This window comes from Anas acuta, chromosome 1 (genome assembly GCF_963932015.1).
Source record: "Anas acuta chromosome 1, bAnaAcu1.1, whole genome shotgun sequence".
Taxonomy (NCBI): Eukaryota; Metazoa; Chordata; class Aves; order Anseriformes; family Anatidae; genus Anas; species Anas acuta.
The window spans coordinates 63,959,218-63,984,361 of record NC_088979.1 but is presented as its reverse complement, the minus strand read 5'-3'; the positions used below and the strand labels follow the sequence as shown (position 1 = coordinate 63,984,361).

Genomic DNA, 25,144 nt, shown 5'->3' with positions numbered 1-25,144 from the left:
TGTTGTCTTTGTTTCTCTCCCATTTAAGTAAGAAGGTGTTTTTCTTACTTCAAGGAAATTCAACTGATACTCTTCAATTCAATTAAATTCAATTTAATTTTCACTGTTGGAAAAAGCTAGCTGTTCTATTTAAATTTTTATTCTTAATATCATCTTATTCTGTCTTCCAAAACATCAGTTCCAATCTTTTCAAGTATTTTTTTTATTTTTTGTAAATAGTTATTTTGTTTTATTATATTTAACCACATGAAACACATTGCTTTTATTGCTTTTATTTTTTTATCTTTTAATACCTCTTATGAAGTATTCTTTTTTTTTTTTTTTTTTTTTTTTTGCCTTCTTGCTTGGAAAGCATCTGAATTCAGTGCAGAGTGGTGCTAATATCATCATTATTAAAAAGTTCAGCTATAGCACAGAACTTAAAGTCTTACTGTGCCAAAAAGAAAGATAAATATTGATTTTTTTTTTTCTTGAACTTTTGTGGTTTGGGATTCCATATATAACAGTTCTTGTCCTCAAGAGGAAAATGTAATATGTGTCATGTCAATGGAACTCAATAATAAAAGGTGAGTGAGGATGAAATGGCTCCAGCCCAGAGGTGTAATTAAGTCTCCAATCTTCTCCAGTGTGGAAAAGAAATGTGTGTGTGTGTATATATATATATATTTGCTATATATTAAAGGAAACTGTATGAGGACTTCTGTATTTTAGATTGATTATTAATACTTGATTTATTCTTGACTGGCATTGCCATGGTCCTGACTGAATAACTGAGCATTATTTCTGCATCATTTAAAGATGGAACCCTTCTTTGGATCAAAACTAACAATCCTGTATTCATGGACAGTTATTATCTTCAGATATTATGGTCCTTTGCCAGGGAAGTTTGAACACCTGATTCAGACTTTCTAGCTAACACTGTAACCACAAAGCTGTAGGATATTACCAACAAAAGTATGTCTCATCTGCCACCTCATCAAAATTAGGACATTGTGCCCTCAGTTGCTGTCAGAGCTAACACAAGAGCAATATAACGTAATTGTAGACAATGCATCCAGGAGTGGAAAGATTTTCTGTTCCCAAGACTGCTTTCCATTAGGCCATGATGGTCTAATCTGAAATGAGTAACTAGATTCATATCACCTTACTGAGTCCTAAGTTTAAAATAAAAAATCTGTGGGTTTTTTTGTTTGTTTGTTTTTTTGTTGTTGTTGTTGTTTTTTTTGTCTCAGGTACCTGTGTAACCTGTGTTAGATTTCTTCCAACAAGTTCCTTCTGTAATAAATCCTTGGAAGTGGTATCCATCGTTATGTTAACATGAACTATAAGGAAACTGCAAGGAGAATAAAAACATACAAAATAATAGGTCAAAAACCATTGACTCATAACTAAGAACCTGACGTGCAAATCCATAAAGATTTGTAGAGGTGATGGAGATCCTGGACCTTGAAAAAGGCAATACAAATGTCTTACATCCAGATTTTTGAATTTTCTTTTGGAGGATACAAGTGGTCTCTGAGGTTCAATGTTAACTTAAATCAATTTTTAACTGATTATGTGATTTATATGTAAATAAGGTTATAACACTCCATATCAGACTCATGTTGAGAGTTGTCTGTTGTTGCCCTATATGTGTTGTCAGAACTGAAGATATATCTATGTGATGGAGCAGAAGTGCAAAAACTGCTTTCATTTTCAGGCTACTAATTTTTAATATAAAGATTTTGTATTTATAAATGGCAATGCAACATTTGAAAATGGTAATGGATAATAAAGACTGAACATTTCTTAGCAAGGAAGTCTTTCAATAATTTTCTAGTTTATGGAGAAAGTTGATTTTTCCTGGGTTATACCAAAACATTTAACTCTTGTAAGCATGTCTAGAAAAGTAGGAGCTTGCAAGTATGAAAATCTTACATAAAGTTAAATACAAATACATAACTTACATAAGTTAAATACAAGTTAAATATGCTTTGATGTGGTGGACCAAGTCCAGGGAGGATTTAAACATAATAATGGAGTAATTTTCACTGCTGCTTCAAATAATATAGTAACCAGAGGGGAAGAAAAAAAAAAAGTCTTGTTTCTTGGAACTTAAAATGGTTACCATGTAAAATGACAGAAATAAACATTTAAATTGGTTCATTGCAGGCATTGTGTCCCTGATCTCTCTGGCTGTCCTGTCCTATGAACGCTATAGCACCCTCACCCTGTGTAACAAGCGCAGTGCTGACTACCGGAAGGCACTGCTAGCAGTTGGAGGTTCGTGGATTTATTCCTTGGTCTGGACTGTGCCACCTCTGATTGGATGGAGCAGTTACGGGATAGAAGGTGCAGGTACCAGCTGTTCAGTTCGCTGGTCCTCTGAGTCAGCTAAGTCCACATCCTATATCATCTGTCTCTTCATATTCTGCTTGGTCATCCCTGTAATGGTCATGATGTACTGCTATGGTCGCCTCCTTTATGCCGTCAAACAGGTAAGCTGCTGTATTCTATCTATAGTGCAAACTGCTTGGAGTCACATGTTGTTTTTCCTCTCTACTGAGTTTGGCATAAGTAGATGACAGACAGCAAAACAACAAAGCAAAAATGAATGAAAAAGACCACAGAAAGTCTGAAGGAAAGGGCAGGAGGGTCTTCACCCATCTCCATCATATTTCTGGAGTTCTAAAAAGTCATAAACACCAGATAGCATCAGTAAAGAGTCTGACTTTGTGGTTTGGAAATCTTGCACCGTAGGAAAACCAGTATATATAGTTGGACTTGTAGTAAAGCCAGCATATATGTTTACCTGTCTATAGATAAGACATCTATGTAAAAATTTCTTCCTATTTTTGGATCATGACATTTTATTAATGTCTTCTTCTTAATCTGTGGAGACCAAAATCTACACTAATACAACTCTACTGCAATTTACCAGGGGGTCAACTTCTCCTTGTAGTTCTAGGCCACATAAAAAATAATAATAATAATAATAAAAATCCTTAAATACTACTGTTACTATCACTACTATTACCACTGGTACTATTACTACTGCAAAACTCCTCTAATGGATTTAAGGTGCAAATATTCCAGAATTAATTTTCAAAAAACCCTGCCAGGTGATGTGGTATTATGAAGTTACTTTCCCTTGGGAAAGTAGTGAAGTTACTTTCTCTTAACAAAATTCTTTAATGATAAATAATGAGAAAGTAATGAGGGTATAGGTGTTCTCTAAAAAATGATTCTCTAAAATGTTCAAATGAATTAAGTAAATGTATTGAATGGAAATTAAAAAAAAAAAAAAAAAAAAAAAAAGGAGGGGGGAATGGAGCAGTAAATCCCCGAATAGAGGTTTCAGATGGAATTAAAGGGGGTGTAATTCATTTTTGATTATTCATAAGGAATTAAGGTCATGCCTTTTCCATAATTTGTCAAAACTTTCAGAACCCTTGAAGCCCAAATGGGAAATCTTTTCCTGGTTGAATGCTGAGCCAGTCAGTAAAATCTCTTTGATTAATCACATTTTAGTACTCATCTTAATGCTGTGAAATAGTAATATGGAAAAAATTTCCTTTGATTGTAAACCATTAGAGTGAAGTTTCAGAACATGTCTGGTCCCTGGGCAGCAATATCCTTTATCATCACCTTAAAAAAGGAGTAGGATCTTGGAAGATGTACTGCTAATAATATTTAGAAGATATAACTTTTGTTTCTTCTTTCCTTCAGTCCTTATTGCCCTTCCTGACGAGTCATCACCACAACATACAAATACTTTTATGGATTAAGTGCCTGTAGTATGTGTTTTATTTTCTATTTCTAAATGCAGACTTGTGTAATTTTATTCACCTTTTAAATCATTATTATTATTTAAATTAATTCATATTAAAAGTAGTGGTAATCTCACTGATCAGTGATAGTTCTTAGGTTGTGGTGAACATCCTGAGGAAATGAGCTATTATGGAAAAGATATACAATGTAAAGTCATTTTGTATTTAGACTTGAAACCTAGGTAGAATGAGTGGAAGACAAGTTTGATTGATTAACTTCCAAAAGGGGGAGGGAGAGGGAGAGGGAGAGAGAGAAGGAGAGAGAGAGAGAGGAAGAACAATAATATTTTCTGCAATCCTTTCTCCTCATTTCTACATGTGCTTTCTAGAATGGTCAGAAAGTCTCTGGGACCACTGAGAAATTTTGTGAATACTGGAAGTGAAAAAGAATCAAACCCAATCTTTCACAATCTGTTGTGTTGTAGGGCAGGTCTTATGGAACTAATGCTTATTAAATGCAAAGGAACTCCACTGAGAATTGGATTTTATGCCTTTCTTAAAGCTGTTATGATCCAGGGTCACAGAAGCTGCCTGAGCATTTGTGAAGTCTTGTACATATGAACACTGGATTTTTACACAAAACATCTAACTCTTTCCTGGATCTTGTAAAAGATTTCCTTTATAAGTTATATTTCATCAATAAGAACCTCAATCAGAAAATTAATCATCAGCCCTCATCTTTCTGTGGTGTATATACCTCTAATATCACATTCATGAAATTTTCCATTTAATAAATTTCCTGTGATATATATATATAAATTTTCATTGATCCTTATGTAGTCTCTGAAATACAGGCTTTCCTTCAGTCTTAGGTCCTTTAACTATTCTGTAATAAACAGGGTAGATTATGAAATGCTAAAGTATGTCATGTTTCAAACTGAAGGAAGAGATGAGATATAGGCAAATAAAAATATAGTACTTATATAAATCTATGTAGAGTTAGTATGGTGATACAAAAAATACTAAGATAGTTTACTACATCCATTGTGATGTTGTTAATTTTTTGGTGTGGGTGAAAACCAAAACAAAATATTCTCTTGTATTAAGACTATATTCTTGTCTCATAGCTTAAAAAAAGTTATTCTCTGACCATCTCTGTAATATATTAGATGAAATGTGAGAACGTTGCAAACATAATAAGTTCATTATCCCAGCTTCAGCTGCTTTGTAAACTTTCTAAAATATGCATTACATATTTTTGCAAGATATAAAAAAGTTTATATATGAGCATTGTATTGTTAATGGTATTGAACCCTGAGATCAAGAGTACAGAAGATATTCCATTATTAATACTGTTGTGAAAATTAATTGAGGTGGAAGAAATATCTTAATAGATTTGGGATAGTTAATGCAAGAATTGGCACTGAGCCTGCATTATCTCCTTGTAGGAAACTGTAATTATAGGTCTGCTTTTCTCTTTTCCAAATTTAGTCAGGTGCTGTAGCATTCTGTCATTCAAGGCATTCATAGCTCCTATAAATTCATCTGCACTCTATATAATGGTAACAGGCATAAGGATTTCATTAACACAGGTTTTATAAAAGATCTTCTTTTCAAGGAATAGCAAATCAATATCATCCCTGTATGAATAATGTTAACAGCAAATGCCATGAAATGGTATTACAACATGACTGCGTTATTGCCTCAGAGTTCTTGTTGTTAGTAAAGCTTGAAGACCTTTAGGAATTGCTCAAGTTATTTTCTTTTAAGATATGTTTTTTGTTGTTGTTGTTTTTGTTTTTTTCTCCCCTCAGACTGGCTTTATCTGGATGTCTGAGTCTTGTTCTGCAGATGGTCCTTGCCACCATCCTTGTGCAATGTGTTTGGAAGAGTTGAGAGGTGGCATTGGGTAAACAAGTGGGAAGTGTTAGCTTTGAATAGTGAAAGCTTTTCAAAGGTGTTAAGCAAAGTAATGCTCAAAACAGGGAGACAAAGAAAAAAAGAAAAAAGAAAAAAATGTGGCTTCAGAAGCTGCTAGAGATCTTGGCAGTGTATCAGATTTTAAGATGGACAGAAACATAAATATTTTATTAGACTTTTTTCCTCTGAGTCCATATTACTCATGCTAATCTTGTTTCCTTTTTCTGAGACCTGGTCTTCCATTGCTGCACATGCTGAAATTCAATTTCTTCTCCAGGTTTTCCTTTAGAGATAATGTGTCTGATGCTTGTAAGTAGAAAGAGGCAAAGTTTTCTCCCTCACAAAATATTATCCATACATTTTTTATTCGTGCACAGTTTTCAAAACAAGGAAAAGAAACTGAGAATGGCTTATTTCTCCTATTGCAATTAGATTTTTTCAGCTCTTGGCTTATGATGTTTCCCTATGACTCTGCCTTTGTGTTCCCACTGGAAAAAATATTCTTTATAAAATCATAGTCAGTTGTTTGCACTTTGAAAAGTGGGATCCCAAACGTGGAATTACAGAGATTAGCGTTGCGATCACTGTAGCACGAAAGGCACAATATGATTAAAAACCTCTACTGAGGCACCCAGAGAACTCATATGAACCAGCCTAATGAAAATTAGTAAAACTTTTAAAAGACTTCTATACAGTCTGCATTATCTCTCACTTGCACACACATAAAAAAAAAAAAAAAAAAAAAAAAATCCAGCCCAAGGGCAGGAAGAGTCCCAGAACACTGTTTCAAGAAAACTTTTCAGATTGATTTTTTGGAGACTCTCATCTTGGCTCATCTAATTGCCAGTCTCTTTCATCAAAAAATGTGCCTGAACAAAGCTCAGAAGGTCTTTATGGAATGTAGCTAGGGCATTGAGAACAATAAAAAGAGTTGTAAGCAGGGCATAAAGACTTAAATACGTAGTGTAATACACATCTGAGCATGCAATTCTTGCTCAGAGCAATAGCCCGTGTGTTAAAAAGTGGGCAAAGGGCCAGTGGTCACTGTCCAATTTTAGAGCTAAGTTAAGCAAGGAACACCCACTGTGTTTTTCAAATTGGTTTTGCCTGATTTTCTAAAATCTAGTTTTTTTGTTGTTGTTGTTTGTTTGTTTGTTTGTTTTTTGAAGCATATTAGATCTAACCTTTTAACAGAGAAGTTGTAGGCTCACTAAAGATGGGGTTCTGGAGCAGAAGGATTTGTGACCTGAACTGATAGTTATTCTGTGTTTTCTTTTTGTATTCCCTTAAGATCAGTGAGGAAAAGTAGAGATGAAAGATATTTTTAACATGTTTTGATATCATTACCTCTTTTCTACTTTGAAATTTTACATGGTGATAAGTTATTTTTTATTTGTTGACTAAAAAAAAAAAAAAAAAATCCATGAAAATTTAAAGAATAACCCACTTGAGGAAGAAGATTGCCTTACCAGTATGCCTTGCCCTCCACCCATGTGGTGCATCTACTAACATTTAATTCCTCAGAGACAGTGACCAAATCATAGGTTCAGGTAGTGGAATTGCCTATTTTTCTTTACAACTACTTTATTTTCATTTATTTTGAAAAGTGCCATGTGATTTCTGATTTCCAGGTGTCATAGGAGAATCAGATCTTCTTATTTTATTCCATTTCCTGACCTTCCAGAGTCTTGTCACCTTGTAAAGGAACAAATACAGTTAGGGCTATGCTGGAGAAAGAGGCCTGGTCCTTTCTCTTTTACTCCTTTTCTAGACTTCATGTTACTGAATTTAATGGAAGAAAAATACTCTGGTCTCTTATTCAAGCAGTAACACTCTAGAGTGAAATTACAACTCAATTATATACTTGAAGAAACTCATTTTGATTTCTGTGTAGTGAGATTTACTCATTTTGATTTCTGTGTAGTGAGATTTCAACTCTAGTATATTTTAAAAATCATTTAATACAAACAACTGTGGTGATTTTGAAATCTGTACCCACAAAGAAAGTCTGAGAGAAAAAAAAGAAAGGAGATGTAGATTTTTATGACTTCTGATTCCTTAATCCTGTTTTATGCCTGTGCTATTTGGAACAGTTAAAACTATCTGTAAAAGCAATTATTACACCATTGTTCATTAAAGTAGTCAGAAAAGGATTATAAAGTAGAAAGATCACTCCTGTGACTTTTTCCAGTTCTGAAACTCATTTGGAAATTATTATTTGTAGGAAGACAACACATTAGGACAGAGTGCTCAATGATTTAAACTAAAAAGAAATTATCTTCACATTATACAAAGAGTAGGATGGAAAAGTAATAATTGTTCTGTCTTTCCTTCATATGCTTCATGTGTCTATTTATAAACTCAATTTTCTGAAAACTTTATTCTAATGGCACTGAAGTTATGACTTCTGTTGAGCAAACTGATAAAGTAATTATACACCATTAGCTCTGTCTTCTAAAAGCTCTAAATAAAAACAAGATGATAGTCATAGAGTTTCTTTTAGCAACAAAGCTCAGAATCTTTCCAGTTATTTAGTGAAGCAAAGAAGAAGACCTAAAAATGTAATTCTGGTGAAGATGATTTAGACCGTTGGCTCCTGTAGCTCATAGATTTCAAATGTGATTGTGTACATTTGTAGTTTGACTTAACTTCAGTATGTCTGACCCTACCCACTCAGACAGACAGCTATTCTCAGAAAAGAAAAAAATGAAAGAAAAAAAAGAGAAAAAAAAAAAAAAGAAAAGGAAAAAAAAAAAAGAATATTCTTTATGTTCATAACTGTTTTTTCTTCCTTTTTGGTCTTCATGTGTACTTTCTCTTTTGGCTTCTGGTAGTACAGAAGAAGAAATTGCCTTTCCTTCTTAACCCTTACTGTAAAAATATCACAGTTACATATAATTCACAAGCAAAAAGATATTAAATTAACATGTGAATAGTTAGACTGTTTTCTGTCACATCATCAGAAGGATTTGGAAACATAATTGAAATATAAACCTCTTATTAGGCTGAGAGACTTGGGACAACACTTATCAAAATGTAATGAAAGGGGTCATCTAGACTATCATGTAAAGTATATCATGTAGCTTATAGCCAGCATTAGCAAGAAAATCATTTCCAAAGGTTCTGTATAGCCTTCATCTGGCACGCATTGGTCAATACTTATCATAATCTTACTGAGCAGTTGCTTGGCTTTTACCAAGTGGCTTCTGCAAGCCACTGCACAGCTGTTAACACATCACTTTTTGATTTTGATCATGCCTTTGAGTGGAGTTGATTTGGGATTTTTAGTACTAAGAACAGTCTTTAAATTATGAGAGTGATTGACATTCCTATGCAATAGCATATTCTCACTGAGTTTCTAGATAATTTCTCAAGGAGAAAAACAACAGCTGAAATGCCTTTTTGTAATTTTTGTTTTCTTCGCGGAAGTGGAGCATTGAAATCCATTGGGCTCCATGTAGTACGTATCAGCGTTCAGTTCTTTGAAGATGTGTTTTTTCTCAAATCTTCTTGGCTTCTGACATGGTGAAATTTCCCAGAACTATGTGGGTGAAGCAATATCAGGGACAACTAATTTGCAAATAATTAATAAGAAAGTCACAGGAAACCTACAAGAGAAGAAAAAAAAAAAAAGGCAGAAAAACATTGCTTTTGTTATTTCTCCTCCAGAAGAGATAATTAATTGTGTTGAATATGAAATTCTTTCAGAATCAGGTCACAACCTATAAAGGATCTTAGGTAAACATAAATTTATCATCATATGAACTTTTTTTTTTTCCCCCTGTAAACACTCCTTTATTTAACAGCCCATAATTCCCATTGTTTCCTTTTTCTCCATGGTAACATGACACATTTTATATATATATACATATATATATATGCAGATCTCCTTCTTCCTTCTTTCAGTGAAGAGATTTCCATAAAAATTTTCCTTTGACAGTTTGAAAATGTTGTGCATTTGATTTTCCAATGAATTATAAAGCTGCTAGTACTACTCTTACTGACTAGAAGGAAAGTATGTGAGAAGTAAATTGTGAGAATCCAATGAATTTTCAGCATCTATCTAGTCACATTTCCTTTCTAGTGAGTAGAGAAAGGCAATTACATCCAAGAAGGTTAGTGCAAAATAGACAATTTTTTTAGTTAAATATATGTGAAGTGAGTCCCACTAAAAGAAATAAATTGTCTTACAACAACACAAGTAAACATTTTATCTTGAAAAGAAAATGCAGCATATTTATTATTTTTTTAAGTACCTGTTTTTCTGGTTTTAATTTTCAAAACAGTGGAGCAATAGTTAAATGTTTATGCCATTATGGTATAATTATCTAATGCCAAGTCATAATATAACATACAAGTGCAACAACTTTTTAAAAATATCAGTAACATTTTGACACTAAATTTTGGGGTTCATTTCATGAGGACTTAAAAATAATTGTTTTCATTTTGATAAACAACAATTTTCATGTGTCAGAAATCCAAATTTCAGTTTTGTCCATACATTTTGTTTAAGGATAACTATTGTTCTTATTAGCTGACCTTTTTTAAAATGTTATTATTTTTCCTATGAGCATCTTGCTGGAAGAAAAATTTGGTTTGATTATCTCAGAGGCAGACTTATTGTCATACTTAATTTTTAAAGAACTAATTTATTCTTGTGCTTTTTCTTAACTTTTAGGGTTTGCCCAGAAGGTGAAAAGATTGTTTTATAGCTATCATGAAGACAATGGAAGTATAGCATTGATTTGGGGGGTTCACTGCTTCCACCTGTAAAAAAGATTTTGTGCACTACGTTAATACGAGTTTTTATTGAAGGACTCTTTCACAAGCACACAAAATCCAGTGTTTTCTGTAATGGCTGAGAAAAAAATGTAACCCCCTGAGAAATAAAGGAGATAGCTAACGTTAAGAAAAGGTATAATGGTCAAATTCAATATCTTCTAAAGTGATTAGAGATTTCAACTGCTGTCAGATCTTATATAGACATCTTTAGCTCATAGGTGATGTATATTTTTATTGAGGGATGTTCTTCGTATGTCTAATTAAAAAGTGTAAACTGACTGCTGAAGCACCTGTGACCAGATTGGTCTTCATTTTTTGAGGTCTGAGCATGCTGGAAAAGAAACAGGAATGAGAAAAGATTGTGATCTTCTTTTTCCTGTGCTGACATAAGTGTAAATCATTAGTTAATTGTTTGTATTTTACAGAGAAACAATAACACAACATTGGCCTAAATCAGGTACTGTAGAAATTTGTTGTAAATCAAGCTAATGGCTATTCAGAAAATAGGATTTCATTGGATTTGCCACTTTTCATTCTTTAGATAAACTACAGAAGATAAAAGCCTGTCACAATTTTTAATAACAAGCTAATAGAAATTTAAGATCTGATGCCTTAATCTCTGGACTTATTGTCTCCATAAAAAATGTACTGTGGTCTCACAAGTCTTTTAATTTAGAGCAAATGATGTATGTCAATGCCAAGTGGTCATGACCTCAGTTGAGGGAACGGCTTAGTAAAGATTTTGATGATAGGTGAAAGCATGTGATTTTTTGGTTTAATCACCAGTTATAAAATTGGAAAGGCTAAATGTATAGAAGGGTGTCCTCTAGACTAAAGAATAAGTTTATATATGTATTTCAGCACTAGTAATGGAGTCACTTTTGTTTACCCTGTTGTAGCTTGACACCACTTAAGAGGCCAAGAGGCCTTAGGCAGAACCACTGGCAAAAGGCTTAGAGCAAAACAACATGGAGCTTACGTGCATACATCTTGGAGCTGAGGTTTAATATACTATGTCCTGATCTATTGCAGAGGAGTTGAGAAGCACAAGTCCTTGGCACGAGTCAGAGAACTACATAGAAAAGAGGGAACCAAACCTGATGCAAGCTTGTCCACCTATTGGGAGTTATCACTGACATTTTCCATCTGACAAATAGTGACTGAGGACATAGTCTTAGAGACAAGGCTAATGTCTTAAAGACTAAGGCAAATCTGTGCTAGGGATCCAAGCATGTTAAGAGTTGAGCAAGATGCACGATTAGGTCTCAAGATGATGATGATGGGGGCATGATCCACTTCATGGAGTGGTTTTATTTGATAATATAGTCACAGTTATTCATGGTTTTAAAAATATGTGCCTACTCAATGGCTCTCTTCTTCAGTGAGGTTGGCTTTTAATTTTAATATGTGTGTTAAAACTAGAATTTTTGTTTCTTCCCTAAAGGATTTTTTTATTATTATTATTATTAAAAAGTTTCATGTGTGCACAGGAATCTCTAAGTTTCTGGCTTTCTTCCTTGACTTCAGACAATTGTGAATACTATTTTAAATAGAGCTGGTTGGGAAATAGACTTTCTGGTCTTTTCCCAGTTTGAGATTTTTGATGCAGAAATTTCTTGACTTGAAGAAGAGGGAAAAGAAATCGAAACCTCATTATTTTTTCACAGATCAGGAAGTCAGCAGTATTTCACATTGACATAATCCTCCAATGGGACATTTAGATGTTATAAAATAAAATAGTCTCCTCCTGACCCTGAAACCATTCAAGGTCCTGGCGCCCTTGTACAACAGATGGTTAGCCAAAAACAATGTGGAACAAAAGGGCCTGGAAGTCCTTGGAGTTGATGAGCTAAAATGCTTGTGAGATCCAAAAACTTGAACAAAATAGCTCTGTGAGGAAACTAGGCACTAAAAGGCCAGTCATTTTAGATGTGTGAGGCATATTGTCAAGAAACAAGTGAGAGATCTGGGGAAACCTGGGTTCCACCAGAAATTTCCCAGATTTGCATTTTCTCACAGAATGTTTTCATTTTTGTGAATCAGTTTCCCAGTGCAGAAATGTCACACTAGGAATAATTTTGAGTTTAGCTGGTCTGTAATTCAACTCTGCAAATGAAACACCTCCATTCTGTTGTTGCAGCACAGATTGTTTATAAAACACTGAGAGGGTTTCTGTGGTCTATCCTAAAACTTTTTCCACCTTCTCCACCTTCACCATTTTGTTTGGTATGCATGATGTGATATGGTAATAAATGTACAGCTCTCACATTCACATAGTTGCTCATTACCATTGAGATTTAACAAGGACAAAGGTGCAAATATATTTACTCAGCTTCCTGAGTCTCATGAGTACAGTGAAGAAATGTTGAAAAATCACACTAATTTTCACGTGTTCTAATTATGTTTTCTGTCATGCTCATACAGCCAACCCAAATCAGTATTATTACCTTTTTTTAATCAATACTTTTTTTTTTCTTTTTTCCCTCTTTTCCCTTTGTTATTAAAATAATCAGTCAGGACATTTTATAGAATTCTTCCCCTTCAATAAATTGTTTTTGGGTTATCTGGGATACTTCTTTGTTGAGACAGCATTTCAGAAAGGTCCAGCTTCTTGCAGCTGAGCTGAAAGATGTGGAAAAAGGCCATATTACTTGGCCCTGACTCATGGTGGGTCTGTGGAAATTCGCTTCAGGGTTCCAGTGGATTAAAAACAGGGTCAAACCTCAATTTACTATTATCTTACTAGGCAGCTGGCTCTACTCATTTCAGCAGGCCTGATGGCAAATTAAAGGCTACTATCACAAGTGAAGAATAATGGCTGAAATAGGGCCAATAAGAATTTAACCAATGGAGACATATATCAAGTAACATTTTATTTATCTGAGTTAATGAAATTATATTGGCGATAGTTCTAAGACCCTTTAATTATTAGCCTTGAAAGAATCCTACAGGACTCAATATTCACTGTAAGTTAGTTGGATGAAACACAAATATAATTTTGTGTGGCTAGACACTGATACTTAAACAGCAAGTTTACAACGTTTTACTGGGATAACAGCTGGATGGGCTGTGTGAAGCAGGGAGGAAAAGGTTGTCTGGGAATGACTGAGGTAATCTGGCTGAAAATTAATCTTTCTTTTTACATGCAAGGTATGGAGGCAAGGCTGGAATGGGAGGTTACCACCTTGACTGTGGGCAGGGCCATGCAGCTGCACCCGAGTAGGTCTAGGGGCAAACACGCTGCTCTTCGGCAGGGAGCAGCTTCCAGCAGAGTGAAAGCAGTCTTTGTGGAATATTTAGAGTAGAGGCTTTTGAGACTTTTTAAAACTAAGTACTAACATATGGCTTTTCAAAACATGTGGTCCTACTGGAAGGAAAGAGACTGTTCAAACACTTTAAAGTTTGCACCTGACACTTCAATTTTGCAGGGAGCTTTCTCCACTGAAGGAGTGCTTGTGCAGACCTTCCCAGAAGAAACAATGCTATCACAGGACAGAGAGAGTTTTACATCACTATTTTCAGGCACTTAATTCATTTGAATTTTACTTCATTAGTAGTGCAGTTGTCATATGAACTTTTCAACTACTTAATTATACAGGCTTTCAGCTTAAAAATCTCAGGAATCCTTATACAGTAAATCATATTCTTCTGCACATGTAAAAGCTAGGAAAGAAAAAGGCTAGATTGTTAGTAGCTAATGTTTCCTTCAAGTACATATGGATAAAGTATATTACTGTATTCCTCAATCTATTTTTACAAAGGTGACACTTAATCCATTAGCTCCTCAACTTTTCTAATTTGTAGTTTTCATAATATCTTAACTACTGTCCTCTTTGTAGCGTTAATTCATTTTTCCTTTGTTATTACATGATAAAACAAACAAAAAGTAAAAGAATGAACACTGTCTTAATTTTTAAGATTTAATGGTTTAAGTCTTCACTTTCTTGTTTGTTCATCATCTTTTCTTCCATGTTTATCCTTCTAAAAAGTCTACACTGCATGTTTCTTAAAGAAAACTGTCACTGGATGGAGGTAGAGTCATCCTAACTTATGAAGAATGTGTAATTGCTTGACTTTTAATAGTACAACTGACATCTGCTAAGCAGTGAGATTAATCACAGCTGAGTATGTGATAGGGCTGCCTTTAGGGCCTATTCCAGACCTTCTGTTGCACTTAAGAATGGTAATCTAAATTCAAATGGGAGATCTGTCAACCACACAGCTTCTCAGATAATAAAAAAACACGTAAGGTGTTTACTAAGGGCATCTCAGTAATATTGGGTTGTTTTGATTCTCATCACATAAGAGACAGAAGAGGTACCATATTGCAGTGTTTCAGAAGGCTGTAACATCCACTTTGTCTGGTAACGTAACAACTCTCTTGGAACTGACTCCAATGTATGGAAAAAAAAAAATTCCATCTATCTGAGGTTTTGCTACTTATTTCTGTTCTATTAAGGATTAAATATAAACTAAGTGTGAATGAAACCCATCTGTCCAGAAATAGAAAAGAAAGAAAATAATGCATAAAAAGGGGTGGCCAGCAGGGAGAGGGAGGTGATTGTCCCCCTCTACTCTGCTCTTGTGAGACCCCACCTGGAATACTGCATGCAGGCCTGGGGCCCCCAGCACAAGAAGGATGTGGAGCTCTTAGAACACATCCAGAGGAGGGCCACTAAGATGATCAGAGGGCTGGAGCACCTCTCCTATGCAGAAAGGTTGAAGGAACTGGGCTTGATTAGCTTGGAGAAGAGAAGGCTCCGGGGAGACCTCATTGCAGCCTTCAAGTACTTGAAAGGAGCATATAAACAGGAGGGGGAATGCCTCTGTGCATGTGTTGGTAGTGATAGAACAAGAAAGAATGGCTTTAAACTAAGACAGGGGAGATTTAGGTTGGAAATTAGGAGAAAGTTTTTCACTGAGAGGGTGGTGAGGCACTGGAACAGGTTGCCCAGGGAGGTTTTGGATGCCCCATCCCTGGAGGCACTCAACGCCAGGCTTGGTGCAACTCTGGGAAGCCTGTTCTAGTGGTTGGCAACCCTGACCAGATCAGGGGGGTTGAAACTAGATGATCTTTAAGGTCCTTTTCAACCCAGGCCATTCTATGATTCTATGATATTCTGAGCCTAAATTAAATATATATATATATATATATATATATATATATATATATATATATATATATCCCTATGATCCTATGATAAATGGATCTTTCTCTGGAGCTTGATTATATGCCGGTAAGACACTACTTGTAAACCTTTGCTTTGCACAGAACATGAAATGAATATTGCCGCTAGTTTCTGATCACAGATGTCCCCAGTTAAATACCAATGGCACTTTGCTTTGCTCTGATGCCTTAGTTAAGAGCTGGGCCTTTAAAAACACACATCTCTGAAAAAGTTCATCCAAACTAATCAACTGGATATTGCTTTCCAGCTTCTCCATTTTTATGGCTTGTGGGTGCTTACTAAAAGCCTTTAAAAGCCTTACCTGATACTTTTCTCTCTCTCACTTGCTGAGCAATTTCAAGATAGTAGTCCAGTCTAAATGTCAAGTTAAAAGAATTGACTTTCACATCTTTTCAATCTGGTCTTTCTGCATCAATCTTTAAGACCATTATGAAGAAAATTTGTAACTGTGGCTTGCAATCTGGTCTTGGCCTTTTATTAATTGCATGCTATGCCTGTGAGCCTTCTCTTTTTGCATGTTTTCTTTCACTCTCCTGTAGTGAAAAACCTCTTCTGTACACCTCATGCTTCTGTGCTCCAGCACGGTCAAGGCTCAGTAGATGCTTAGTCATGTCAACCTGGCACATTTTGGATTTTCTCAATATCAAACTAAATGGATTTACTTTGAGCTCCATTGCTTGCTGAGTAAGTTCAGGATGTTAATTCAGTCTAAATGTCAAGTTAAAAGAAATATGATTCCAGCCTGCTGAATCATCTTGTTAACTCAGCATTCTTTTCACTTTGACCTTTCCTTAGGGAGGTACGGGTATCGCTCAATTACTTTCAGTCTTTGCAGAAGAATGTTGGAATTTTATAAGGCTACTTTGTCCTTTTCTCTCTAAGGTAATAACATTTACACTGGACATGCTTCATACTGTCTCAGACTTTATCCATCCCTACTTACTTGTTGTACTCTGAAGAATTCTTCAGGCACAAAACACAGAAATGCAAGTGTTGTTCACAAATGAGCTGAATTTGTAATATCCATATTTAATAAATACTGACTTGAAGAGACGTGAGCGTGTTAGCGAATCATTACTGGACTAGTTTATATCTTGGTCCAAGCTGTCTTGGACATGTGTTAGAGTGTTAGACTCTTTGAAATTGGAATTAGAAAAAAACTTCAGAGGATTATTTAAAATACCTATGTGTTTTGTTTTTTGGATGTTATTGTCAAAAAAAAAAAAAAAAGCTAGACCAGTATATCTAAAGTAAAATCAGTCTGTAAAAGAATATTGTCCTAGTGCTAACCTCTTTCTTACAGGATAAAGAATATGTTTTGCAATTGGGAGTAGTCATAATTTGCAGACTGCAATAATAAAACAATGATCTGACCACTTGTTCTGTGCCATGATACAGGATCTCTGTCCCCAACTTACAGCATCCCTAGTAATTCTGTTACAGTACCCATTAGAAAACATGAAACCAAATAGGTATCGCAGTAAATATCTACATAGACCATCAGCGAGGAATCGAGTGCAATTTATTAGGAAACCAAGCAGTGATGGCCAAGGGCCAGCCTGCCTTATCTGGTCAGTGGCCGGCAATGACTGCCTTAAGCCTGGGATCCTGGGAATAAGGGAAGGAAGATTTTGTGATAGTGTCAGATGGAGTAGGTGGAGTAGGCAACACCAGCCACAGTACTGCTAGAGAGGAAGAACAGAATTTTCAAGGCCTACAAAGGCAGTAGATGATAACAGCACCTGAGGTGTCGTTACTTGTGTGGTGAAAAGCTACTTTAGTATTTATAATGCATGTATGCATGTACATGCATCTATAATGAAGAACTCTCTGCATTCACTTCAAAGGAGTCAGTTTCAGTAACCTTACGAACTAATTTTTGTGCTCAGAAAATTAAAAGAATAAATAAGATGCTGGGAAGTACTAGGAAAGGGATTGAGAGAAAAAAAAAAAAAACAATGTTATTGCATCATTGTGTAAACTTGAATATTGCAAAGGATTCTGGTCATCTGTTTGAAGATGATGGGCAAGAAATAGGAAAGGCAAAAAAAGGGTACCAAGCAGAATCAGAGCTACAGAACCTTTAATACAGAAAAATGTTATTTAAGTTCCCAAAACTGATCAACCTCTAAGTGGTTACTTCAGTCTTTTTCTTACTGAAATTCTTTGTCATAATAATGCTCATTTACAAGCTCAGATCACTTTTGAACTGTCAAGGTTAAAAAGCATGAGTATTAAAGCTCAGATGTGATGGGCTATTGCTGTCTTTCACTGCTTTCTTTCAAAGTGAGCATGTCCATCGGAAACCAGTAATCTCCTGTTTTTCATTTTCCATATAAGTCTTATTTCTATAAGCCAAAGATAAAACTGAAATGCAGATTGCTAACTAGTCAATTTTTGCAACATTGCAAATTTTAGTTTTAATATATAATGTAGCCCTTTTAAATATCAGCACCATAACTCAGTGTGAGTATACTTTATAATTGTGCTTCAGCACTATGGTTATTGTGCTCCTCTGCAGAGTTGACAAAAAATTATTTAAGCATGGTGAAGTTAATCACTTTTTTTTCAAATGTTTGACTCTCTACTAGAAATACCAACAGGTCTCTAACAGTGCTATTAGTGCTATAAAACTGCCACCATCACTTGGGGAAGACCTAAGTGATGTTGGTGTCTCAATAGAAATCACTGACCTGCCTTAAAGCAAGCTTGGTGAACTTTGTTTCAGTGACAAACACTGGGGGCCTGTTGCAAAATCAGTGGCAAGTATTCTGGAGGTACGCCCTTCTTGGATAAATGTTCTGTGCTATGGATGATTTTAACAATTGCTTGGCTTTATTAGATTTAGTTTCTGCCTAACTTCATGTTCAAGGTAATTACACAAAAACATCTCAAGGGGAAAAAATATTTTGAAGGATTTTTTTTTCTATTCTCTTCAGTAAGTGCCCACAAGATGACTTAACTGTGGCTATTGTTTTCAGAGGAGAATTACTGGATTTCCATGTCAACTACATACAGGTTAAAATATATATAAAATATGTATAAATATATATATATATATAAAATTATAGGAGCAAGTATGTATATATAGACAGTAAGGTAAATATGAAATCAGGAGTGCCTTTTAAGCATAAAGTGTAATATCTGTTATTCTGAAATACAAGTGCATTACAGAAGGGAGTTTAACTTAAAAATTCAGGAAAACATTAGACACCAATAGCTAATGTGTTCATAACCTCTACCTTATTTATTTATTTATTTATTTATTTATTTAAAGTAAGGCAAAGGCTGCAACAAGACCGTACTCTTTATGCTAAATTCTGTATACTGTTCCCCTGTGGTTTCATGTGAGTATAAGGATATTCCACCATCAATCTCCTGTTCTGCTTCCAACAGTGCCTAATGCAGATGATATCTAGTGAGTGTGTGCACACCTGGCCAGTCTCTGTGGCTTATTCTCCCTGCATTCCCCAACATCCACTAATGTAATTATTTGGTCTAATATGTCCTATATTTTTATCTTAAATTGATCTAGGTTCTCTGATATATCTGCTACAAATAATTCATGGATCTTCCCAGCATCTTTTGCAGTGAAAACTGATGCAAGGAATTCATGACATGTCTGTGTGAAAGCCTTCTCAGCCCTTAGTACATCTTTTACACCTCTCTTATCACAGCCCCACCAGTTTTCTGTTTATATTCCTGACAGATCCATTAGCTGAAAATTTTCAACGTCTTCCTTTTTACAGATATCCCATTAAGTCATGGTTGGGCCACAGGAACAAGGAGACAGAATTTATTTACTTTGTAATTGTTATTCTTGGTCTCACCTAAACTCTAATCTAAATCTCTCCTCTTTTAGTTTAAAACCATTCCCCTTGTCCAATTCTTCTATGCGTGAGTAAAAAGTTGCTCTCCATCTTTTTTATAAGCCCCCTTTAAGTAATGAAAAGGTGCAATGAGATCTCCCTGGACCCCTCTCGTCTTCAGGCTGAACATCCCCAGCTCTCTCAGCCTTTCTTCATAGGAGAGGTTCTCCAACCCTTTGATCATCTTAGTGGCCCTCCTCTAGACCTTCTCTTACAGGTCCATATCCTTTTTGTGCTGGGGGCCCCAGACCTGGACACGGTACTCCAAGTTGGGCCTCACAAGGGTAGAGTAGAGGGGGAAAATCCCGTCCCTCATCCTGCTGGCCACTCCTCTGTTGATGCAGCCCAGAATGCAGTTGGCCTTCTGGGCTGCAAGTGTGAACTGCTGGCTCATGATAAGCTTTTTGTCCACCAGAACTCCCATGTCTTTCTCTGCAGGGCTGCTCTCAGTGAGTTCTCCCAGTCTGTGCTTGTGTCTGGGATCACCCTGATCCAGGTGCAGCACCTTGCATTTAGACTTGTTGAACCTCATTAGGTTTATGAGGACCCATTTCTGAAGCTTGTCCTTTGGACGGCATCCCTTTGGATGGCATCCATTCTTCTGTTGTATCAACTGCATCACTCAGCTTGGTGACATCTGCAGACTTGTTCAGGTGCACTCAATCCCACTGTCTATATCATTGAAAAAGATATTATCAGTACTGGTCCAAAGACAGACCCCTGAGGGACACCACTCATCACTGGCCTCCACCTAGACATAGAGCCATTGACCACCACTCGCTGGGTGTGGCTTTCAGGCCAATTCCTTACCCACAAAGTGGTCCAACCATCAAATCTGTATCTCCATTTTGGAGATCAGGATGTCATGTGTGATCATGTCAAAGGTCTTACACATAAGTCCAGGTAGATGACATTGGTCAGACTTTCCTTGTCAACTGATGTACTCACTCCATCATAGAAGGCTACCAGATTGGTCAGGCATGATATGCTGTTGGTGAAGCCATGCTGGCACCCCAGAACATGAAATAGCAGAAAAGCAGAGAAATTCAGTCCTTTGACTCCACCAGCTGCTATTTATTTTAATGTGTATCTGACAAAGCAAAATAAACGTCAAGAAAGCCTGATTTCTGAATACTATAATCCAACTACTATAACCCAAAATTTTGTGGAAAGAACTGTCATATGTGACATTTGTTTTCAGTTAGCTAGAGAATACTTTATGACATGTTCATTATACTTTGTGATGCATATTTAAGTATTTCTGTTGCATTAGAAAATATTTCTTTCATTTTCTTTTCAAATGTTACGTCTAACATCAGAAAATAGACAAGATTTGGCTTTATCTAGAGCTGAAAGTGTCATAAAGTGAAAGAGAAGTATTTAAAAGCAGTTTCACATCACTTTGGAATTTGACAGGTGCTGTGTGTGATCTGTTCTTGCCCATGTCTTATTGTGTATCTCAAGTCTATGGTAAAGACATAAAGTTTCTGAATCTCACTTGTCTGTTAGCTGGGCATGGATAGACTCTGGTCACTGTTTATAGATATAACACTCCAAGACTTTTTTTTTCTATTTTTTTCTATGTCGTATTGCTGCCCTCTGGATGCCTTACTCTATCTGATGCTTTTAGAACCCGTCCTATCAGTAAAGTGTTTTTGTGGGGGTCTCTTGTTTCTCTTTGGGGGTGTCACAGCTTCAAAATCATGTGAAACCTCTGTTGAAGATTATGGATCTCTGCAAATAATGAAGCTTGCCTGTCTGAAAGTGTGAAGTTCATTAGTGCTGATAATCACTCCTACACACCATCTTCTAGATCTTTCATGTGGTGTGATGTCTGGCTGCCCAAAGTGGACAGGGTTTTCAGATCTTAGAGAAGGTTTCTGTCAGTGTATGTTTATCCAGACTGAGAGGTTTCATAGACCCACTATCTTTATGTTTTCATGGTCCCTGGTATGAAGAACAATGCTACTTCATGGAGGTGATCATCAAAGTAGCATTAGAGGGACAGTCAGAGTAGATGATCCCAGACTGAAGCTGTGATGGTTCTCCTACAAGTATACAAATGCTATTAAGAAAGTCAGAGTTACAAAGACAGTGCCTGTAACATCAGACTAAGAAAACCTCTATGTAGGAATTTCTTGAAGGGGCCATATAATATGAGTATAGATGATAAATCCTCCATGTCTAATCACATATTCTTCATTTACCTATTCCCTGATCTGTTTCTTATGTGTTTGTTTGTTTGTTTGTTTGATGTTATCTTCCCCTCTTAGCATGAAATCTTTGATCTTTGACCTAGTACTATGAATATGTCACTGCAGTGCAACATTTTATTTTATTATTATTATTATAAGGAGGATTTTTTATATAATTTTTTTTTTTTTTTTTGTATTATTTAATAAATGTATTTATTCTTGGTGCCACCCAAAGTACCTCATACACTTTGGTAATTTGGAGTAGCAACTGGAAATACAGTTTCTGAACATGGCAGGAACAATAACTAGTTTCTTTGTAGGAACATCTCTATGAATAATAAGTCACAGAATCACAAAATAGCTGAGGTTGGAAGGGACCTCTGAAGATCATCTAGTCCCACACCCCTGCCAAGCAGGATCACCCAGAGCACATTGCACAGAATGGTATCCAGGAGGGTTTTAAATATTTCCAGAGAAGAAGACTTAAGAATTCAAGAACTAAAACCTACTTCTCCATATTTTGTATACCTGCACCATATTTATTAATATTAAATAGTTTTGTTCCAAAAAAAAAAAAAAACAAAACAAAACCCAAAAACAAGAAATTTACATCATTGACTGACCTAACTTGGAACCATCTAAATTGTAGGTTTCTGTTTCCAGACTATCTTCTGGGCTTCTATTACAACAAGAAGAGAGAGACAGACAGATAGACAAAAACAGTCTTCCAGGTGGTGGAAGTCCTATGTCAGTCCTGTCAAAGCCTATGTGCTCAAAATTACATAAAATGTTCCTACCTTCTGTTTCCTGTCAGGATTTACCCTGTTCTGTTAGCAAAATTTAAGTGCCAACATCCAGAGGACTACAAAACAAGTGGAAATATGGTTTGAAAAATTCCAATGCTCTCACCTCTTTGTGGGTTTGAGGCCATCTCTATGCATATGAGTCTGACATACCTGAATATATCATCAGCTTGTGCAAGCTGACCAGGCACTGAAAAATATTTGTAATGTACCATGTAACTCTAACTCTCCCAAAAAACAAGTCCATCCTGTCCCTGCTGCATGTGTATTTGCATCTCAGTGATGCCTGCAAAGCTGTGGGAATCATTTTGTATTTGCATATGCACTATGTCTGAAGATATTCTGCCCTCCTCACCCATCTAATGGTAGGGGATTTGGGGAGAGGATTAGAGAGTATTTATGCAAGGGCTTTAGTCTTGTTTAGTCCTGGATTATTTTGTGTTTAATCACAACTTTCCACAAGCAGAAATTTCTGTACAGTCAAAGACTGCCTTACAGGATAATATATTGAACTCATGAAATTGTAATAGTTTGGTTCTGCTTACCTTGTCTTTTTAGTAATCTAAAACAAATAACAAACTTTACAACAGTTTAAGTAGATGTTTCATAATGGGAAGTCTTAAAATGATACACAATTTATAGAGGACTGTCTGTAAAACACAAGCTGCAGAAAAGGAATCTATCTTCATTTTCTGTGAGCTAAGGTAAGGATATTTATACACACACAGACTGGGTATAATTCACTAAGCCAGTTTCCCCTTGCTTACCCACTCTAGCATATCAGAGTGAGGGCTAGAGAGACCTACCTTCAGGCACAACACAGTTCTGAGTACACAGTCCCCTGAGGGAAAAAAATAAATAAATATTCGTATACCTGAACTTCAGTCTTACTGACTAAATTTAGTTAATCTAGTTTAGCAGTTTACTTGAATTTCTCCCTCCTACCTGTCTTTCTGTGCTGAAAAAGAGGATTATGTATTGTAGGGTGATATTAAAATTCTGGAGAATTTTGGGACTCCTGATACTGAGATGGATTGAAGACTTCCAGACTTTGCAGGGTTGTTTTGTTGTTGGTGGTTTTGTTGTTTTTCTCTGTGTATTACTGAATACAACCATGCCAAATGAATAATAATTTGAGGAAAAGGGTCTGTCATGTATATATGAGCACAGAGGAGAATGCCGGAGGCCAGTTTCAGTGTAATTGCTATATCTTTAAAGATGCCAATGAGAGGAGAACTTTGAAGCCATTTTGGATTTATATTCTGTGCACAGTCGACAGAATCTGACAACAAGGTCCAAGCACACATATTAGGCTTATTTAAATATAAATAGATACATATCAAAAGCATACCCACACATCCTTAAAAATAAAGCTGTCTTGCTTTATTTTATATGTCAGTAGAAATTTATGGGGGATTGGGAAGTGTTCCCTCAGAAAATACTGGAAAACTTGACCTCTCTGCAGGAACACAGGTAATTTTGATTAGATGCTGAAAGACTGCTGATGTTTGAGTGATTTTAGTGTCTAATTTCACTACTGATATCAGCTACTGATACACAAGAATGGAAAGTTGACGTTCTCCCCCACATGTGGTAGCCTTGGTGTAAAGCAGTGTTAAATGAAAGTGAGAACTTTATATATGCAAGCAAAATTGGATCCAGAGGAATTCCCAAGCTACATTTTATGGGAAAATAATATCCCAAGCCCCTTCTTTTTATTCACACCCCAGTTTCAGAGAAAATATTGTTATTTAGGGTAGAAAAGGCTGTTGTTAATCCCACTCTAGATGTGAACAAAACATTGAGTCATACTCATGTCATATCTTTCTTCTCTAATCTTGGAAGACTCCTGTGTAAGATTTTTCACACAATTATGGGCATATGTGTGTTTGTATGTGCACCTTATGTAGTATATAATGTATAGTGTATCTGTATATATAGCATACAGTGTATATAGTGAACATGCAGATTCTATATATAGTTTATAATATGTACATATATATATATACATATACAAATATATATATGCAGTCATACATACACTGACTTTTTCAGTGAGAAGGGATGGGTCATAAACCAAACTGCAAACATACCTGAAGGGTGTGGAGAATGTTTCAATGTGTTCTGACTCCAACTAAATAAGTTTTCTGATCTCAGTTGACATTTGCTCTGACTCTTACATTTATTATTCTTGCAAAATATAAAACACAGCCTGTTATTTCCTGCTTTAGTTATATCGGTGTTCTAGTCTTTCAAAGCATTATTTTGAGTCAGCTATGATTGAAAACACTTTTCCTTTAGATGCAGACCAATATGCACTCCATTTCCTATGTAGATAGTAACACTTTATTGCTTAGCATCATGTAGTAATTTTGAAACATGGAAGGAAATTTTCCACCTGTCAGTTCATCTGGTTTTGAAGAGTTCAACTATATTTGTGATTTTACAGATATACATTCTGCAGACAGAATTATGTTTTCATTTTTCTTTTCCCTTAATTTCAGCTGGACTGTTAGATCCATCAAAGCCATTGCAAAAGTTATTAAAAACACATAGAAGTTGGTTATTGGAAAAGTAAATCTCTTACAGGTATAATTTGTTGGCAAACTTTTCAAAAACAGGAATTTTCAACTGAAT

General features: G+C 35.7%; 1 protein-coding gene across 1 annotated transcript in view; it reads left to right on the top strand.

The window, feature by feature from the left end:
- Window positions 1-25,144, top strand: part of LOC137855450 (pinopsin-like) — an 87,806-nt gene that overhangs the window by 26,128 nt on the left and 36,534 nt on the right. The window contains exon 3 of the mRNA XM_068679590.1: window positions 2,152-2,477. Coding sequence (XP_068535691.1) covers window positions 2,152-2,477 — 326 coding nt within the window. The remainder of the gene's footprint in view (window positions 1-2,151; window positions 2,478-25,144) is intronic.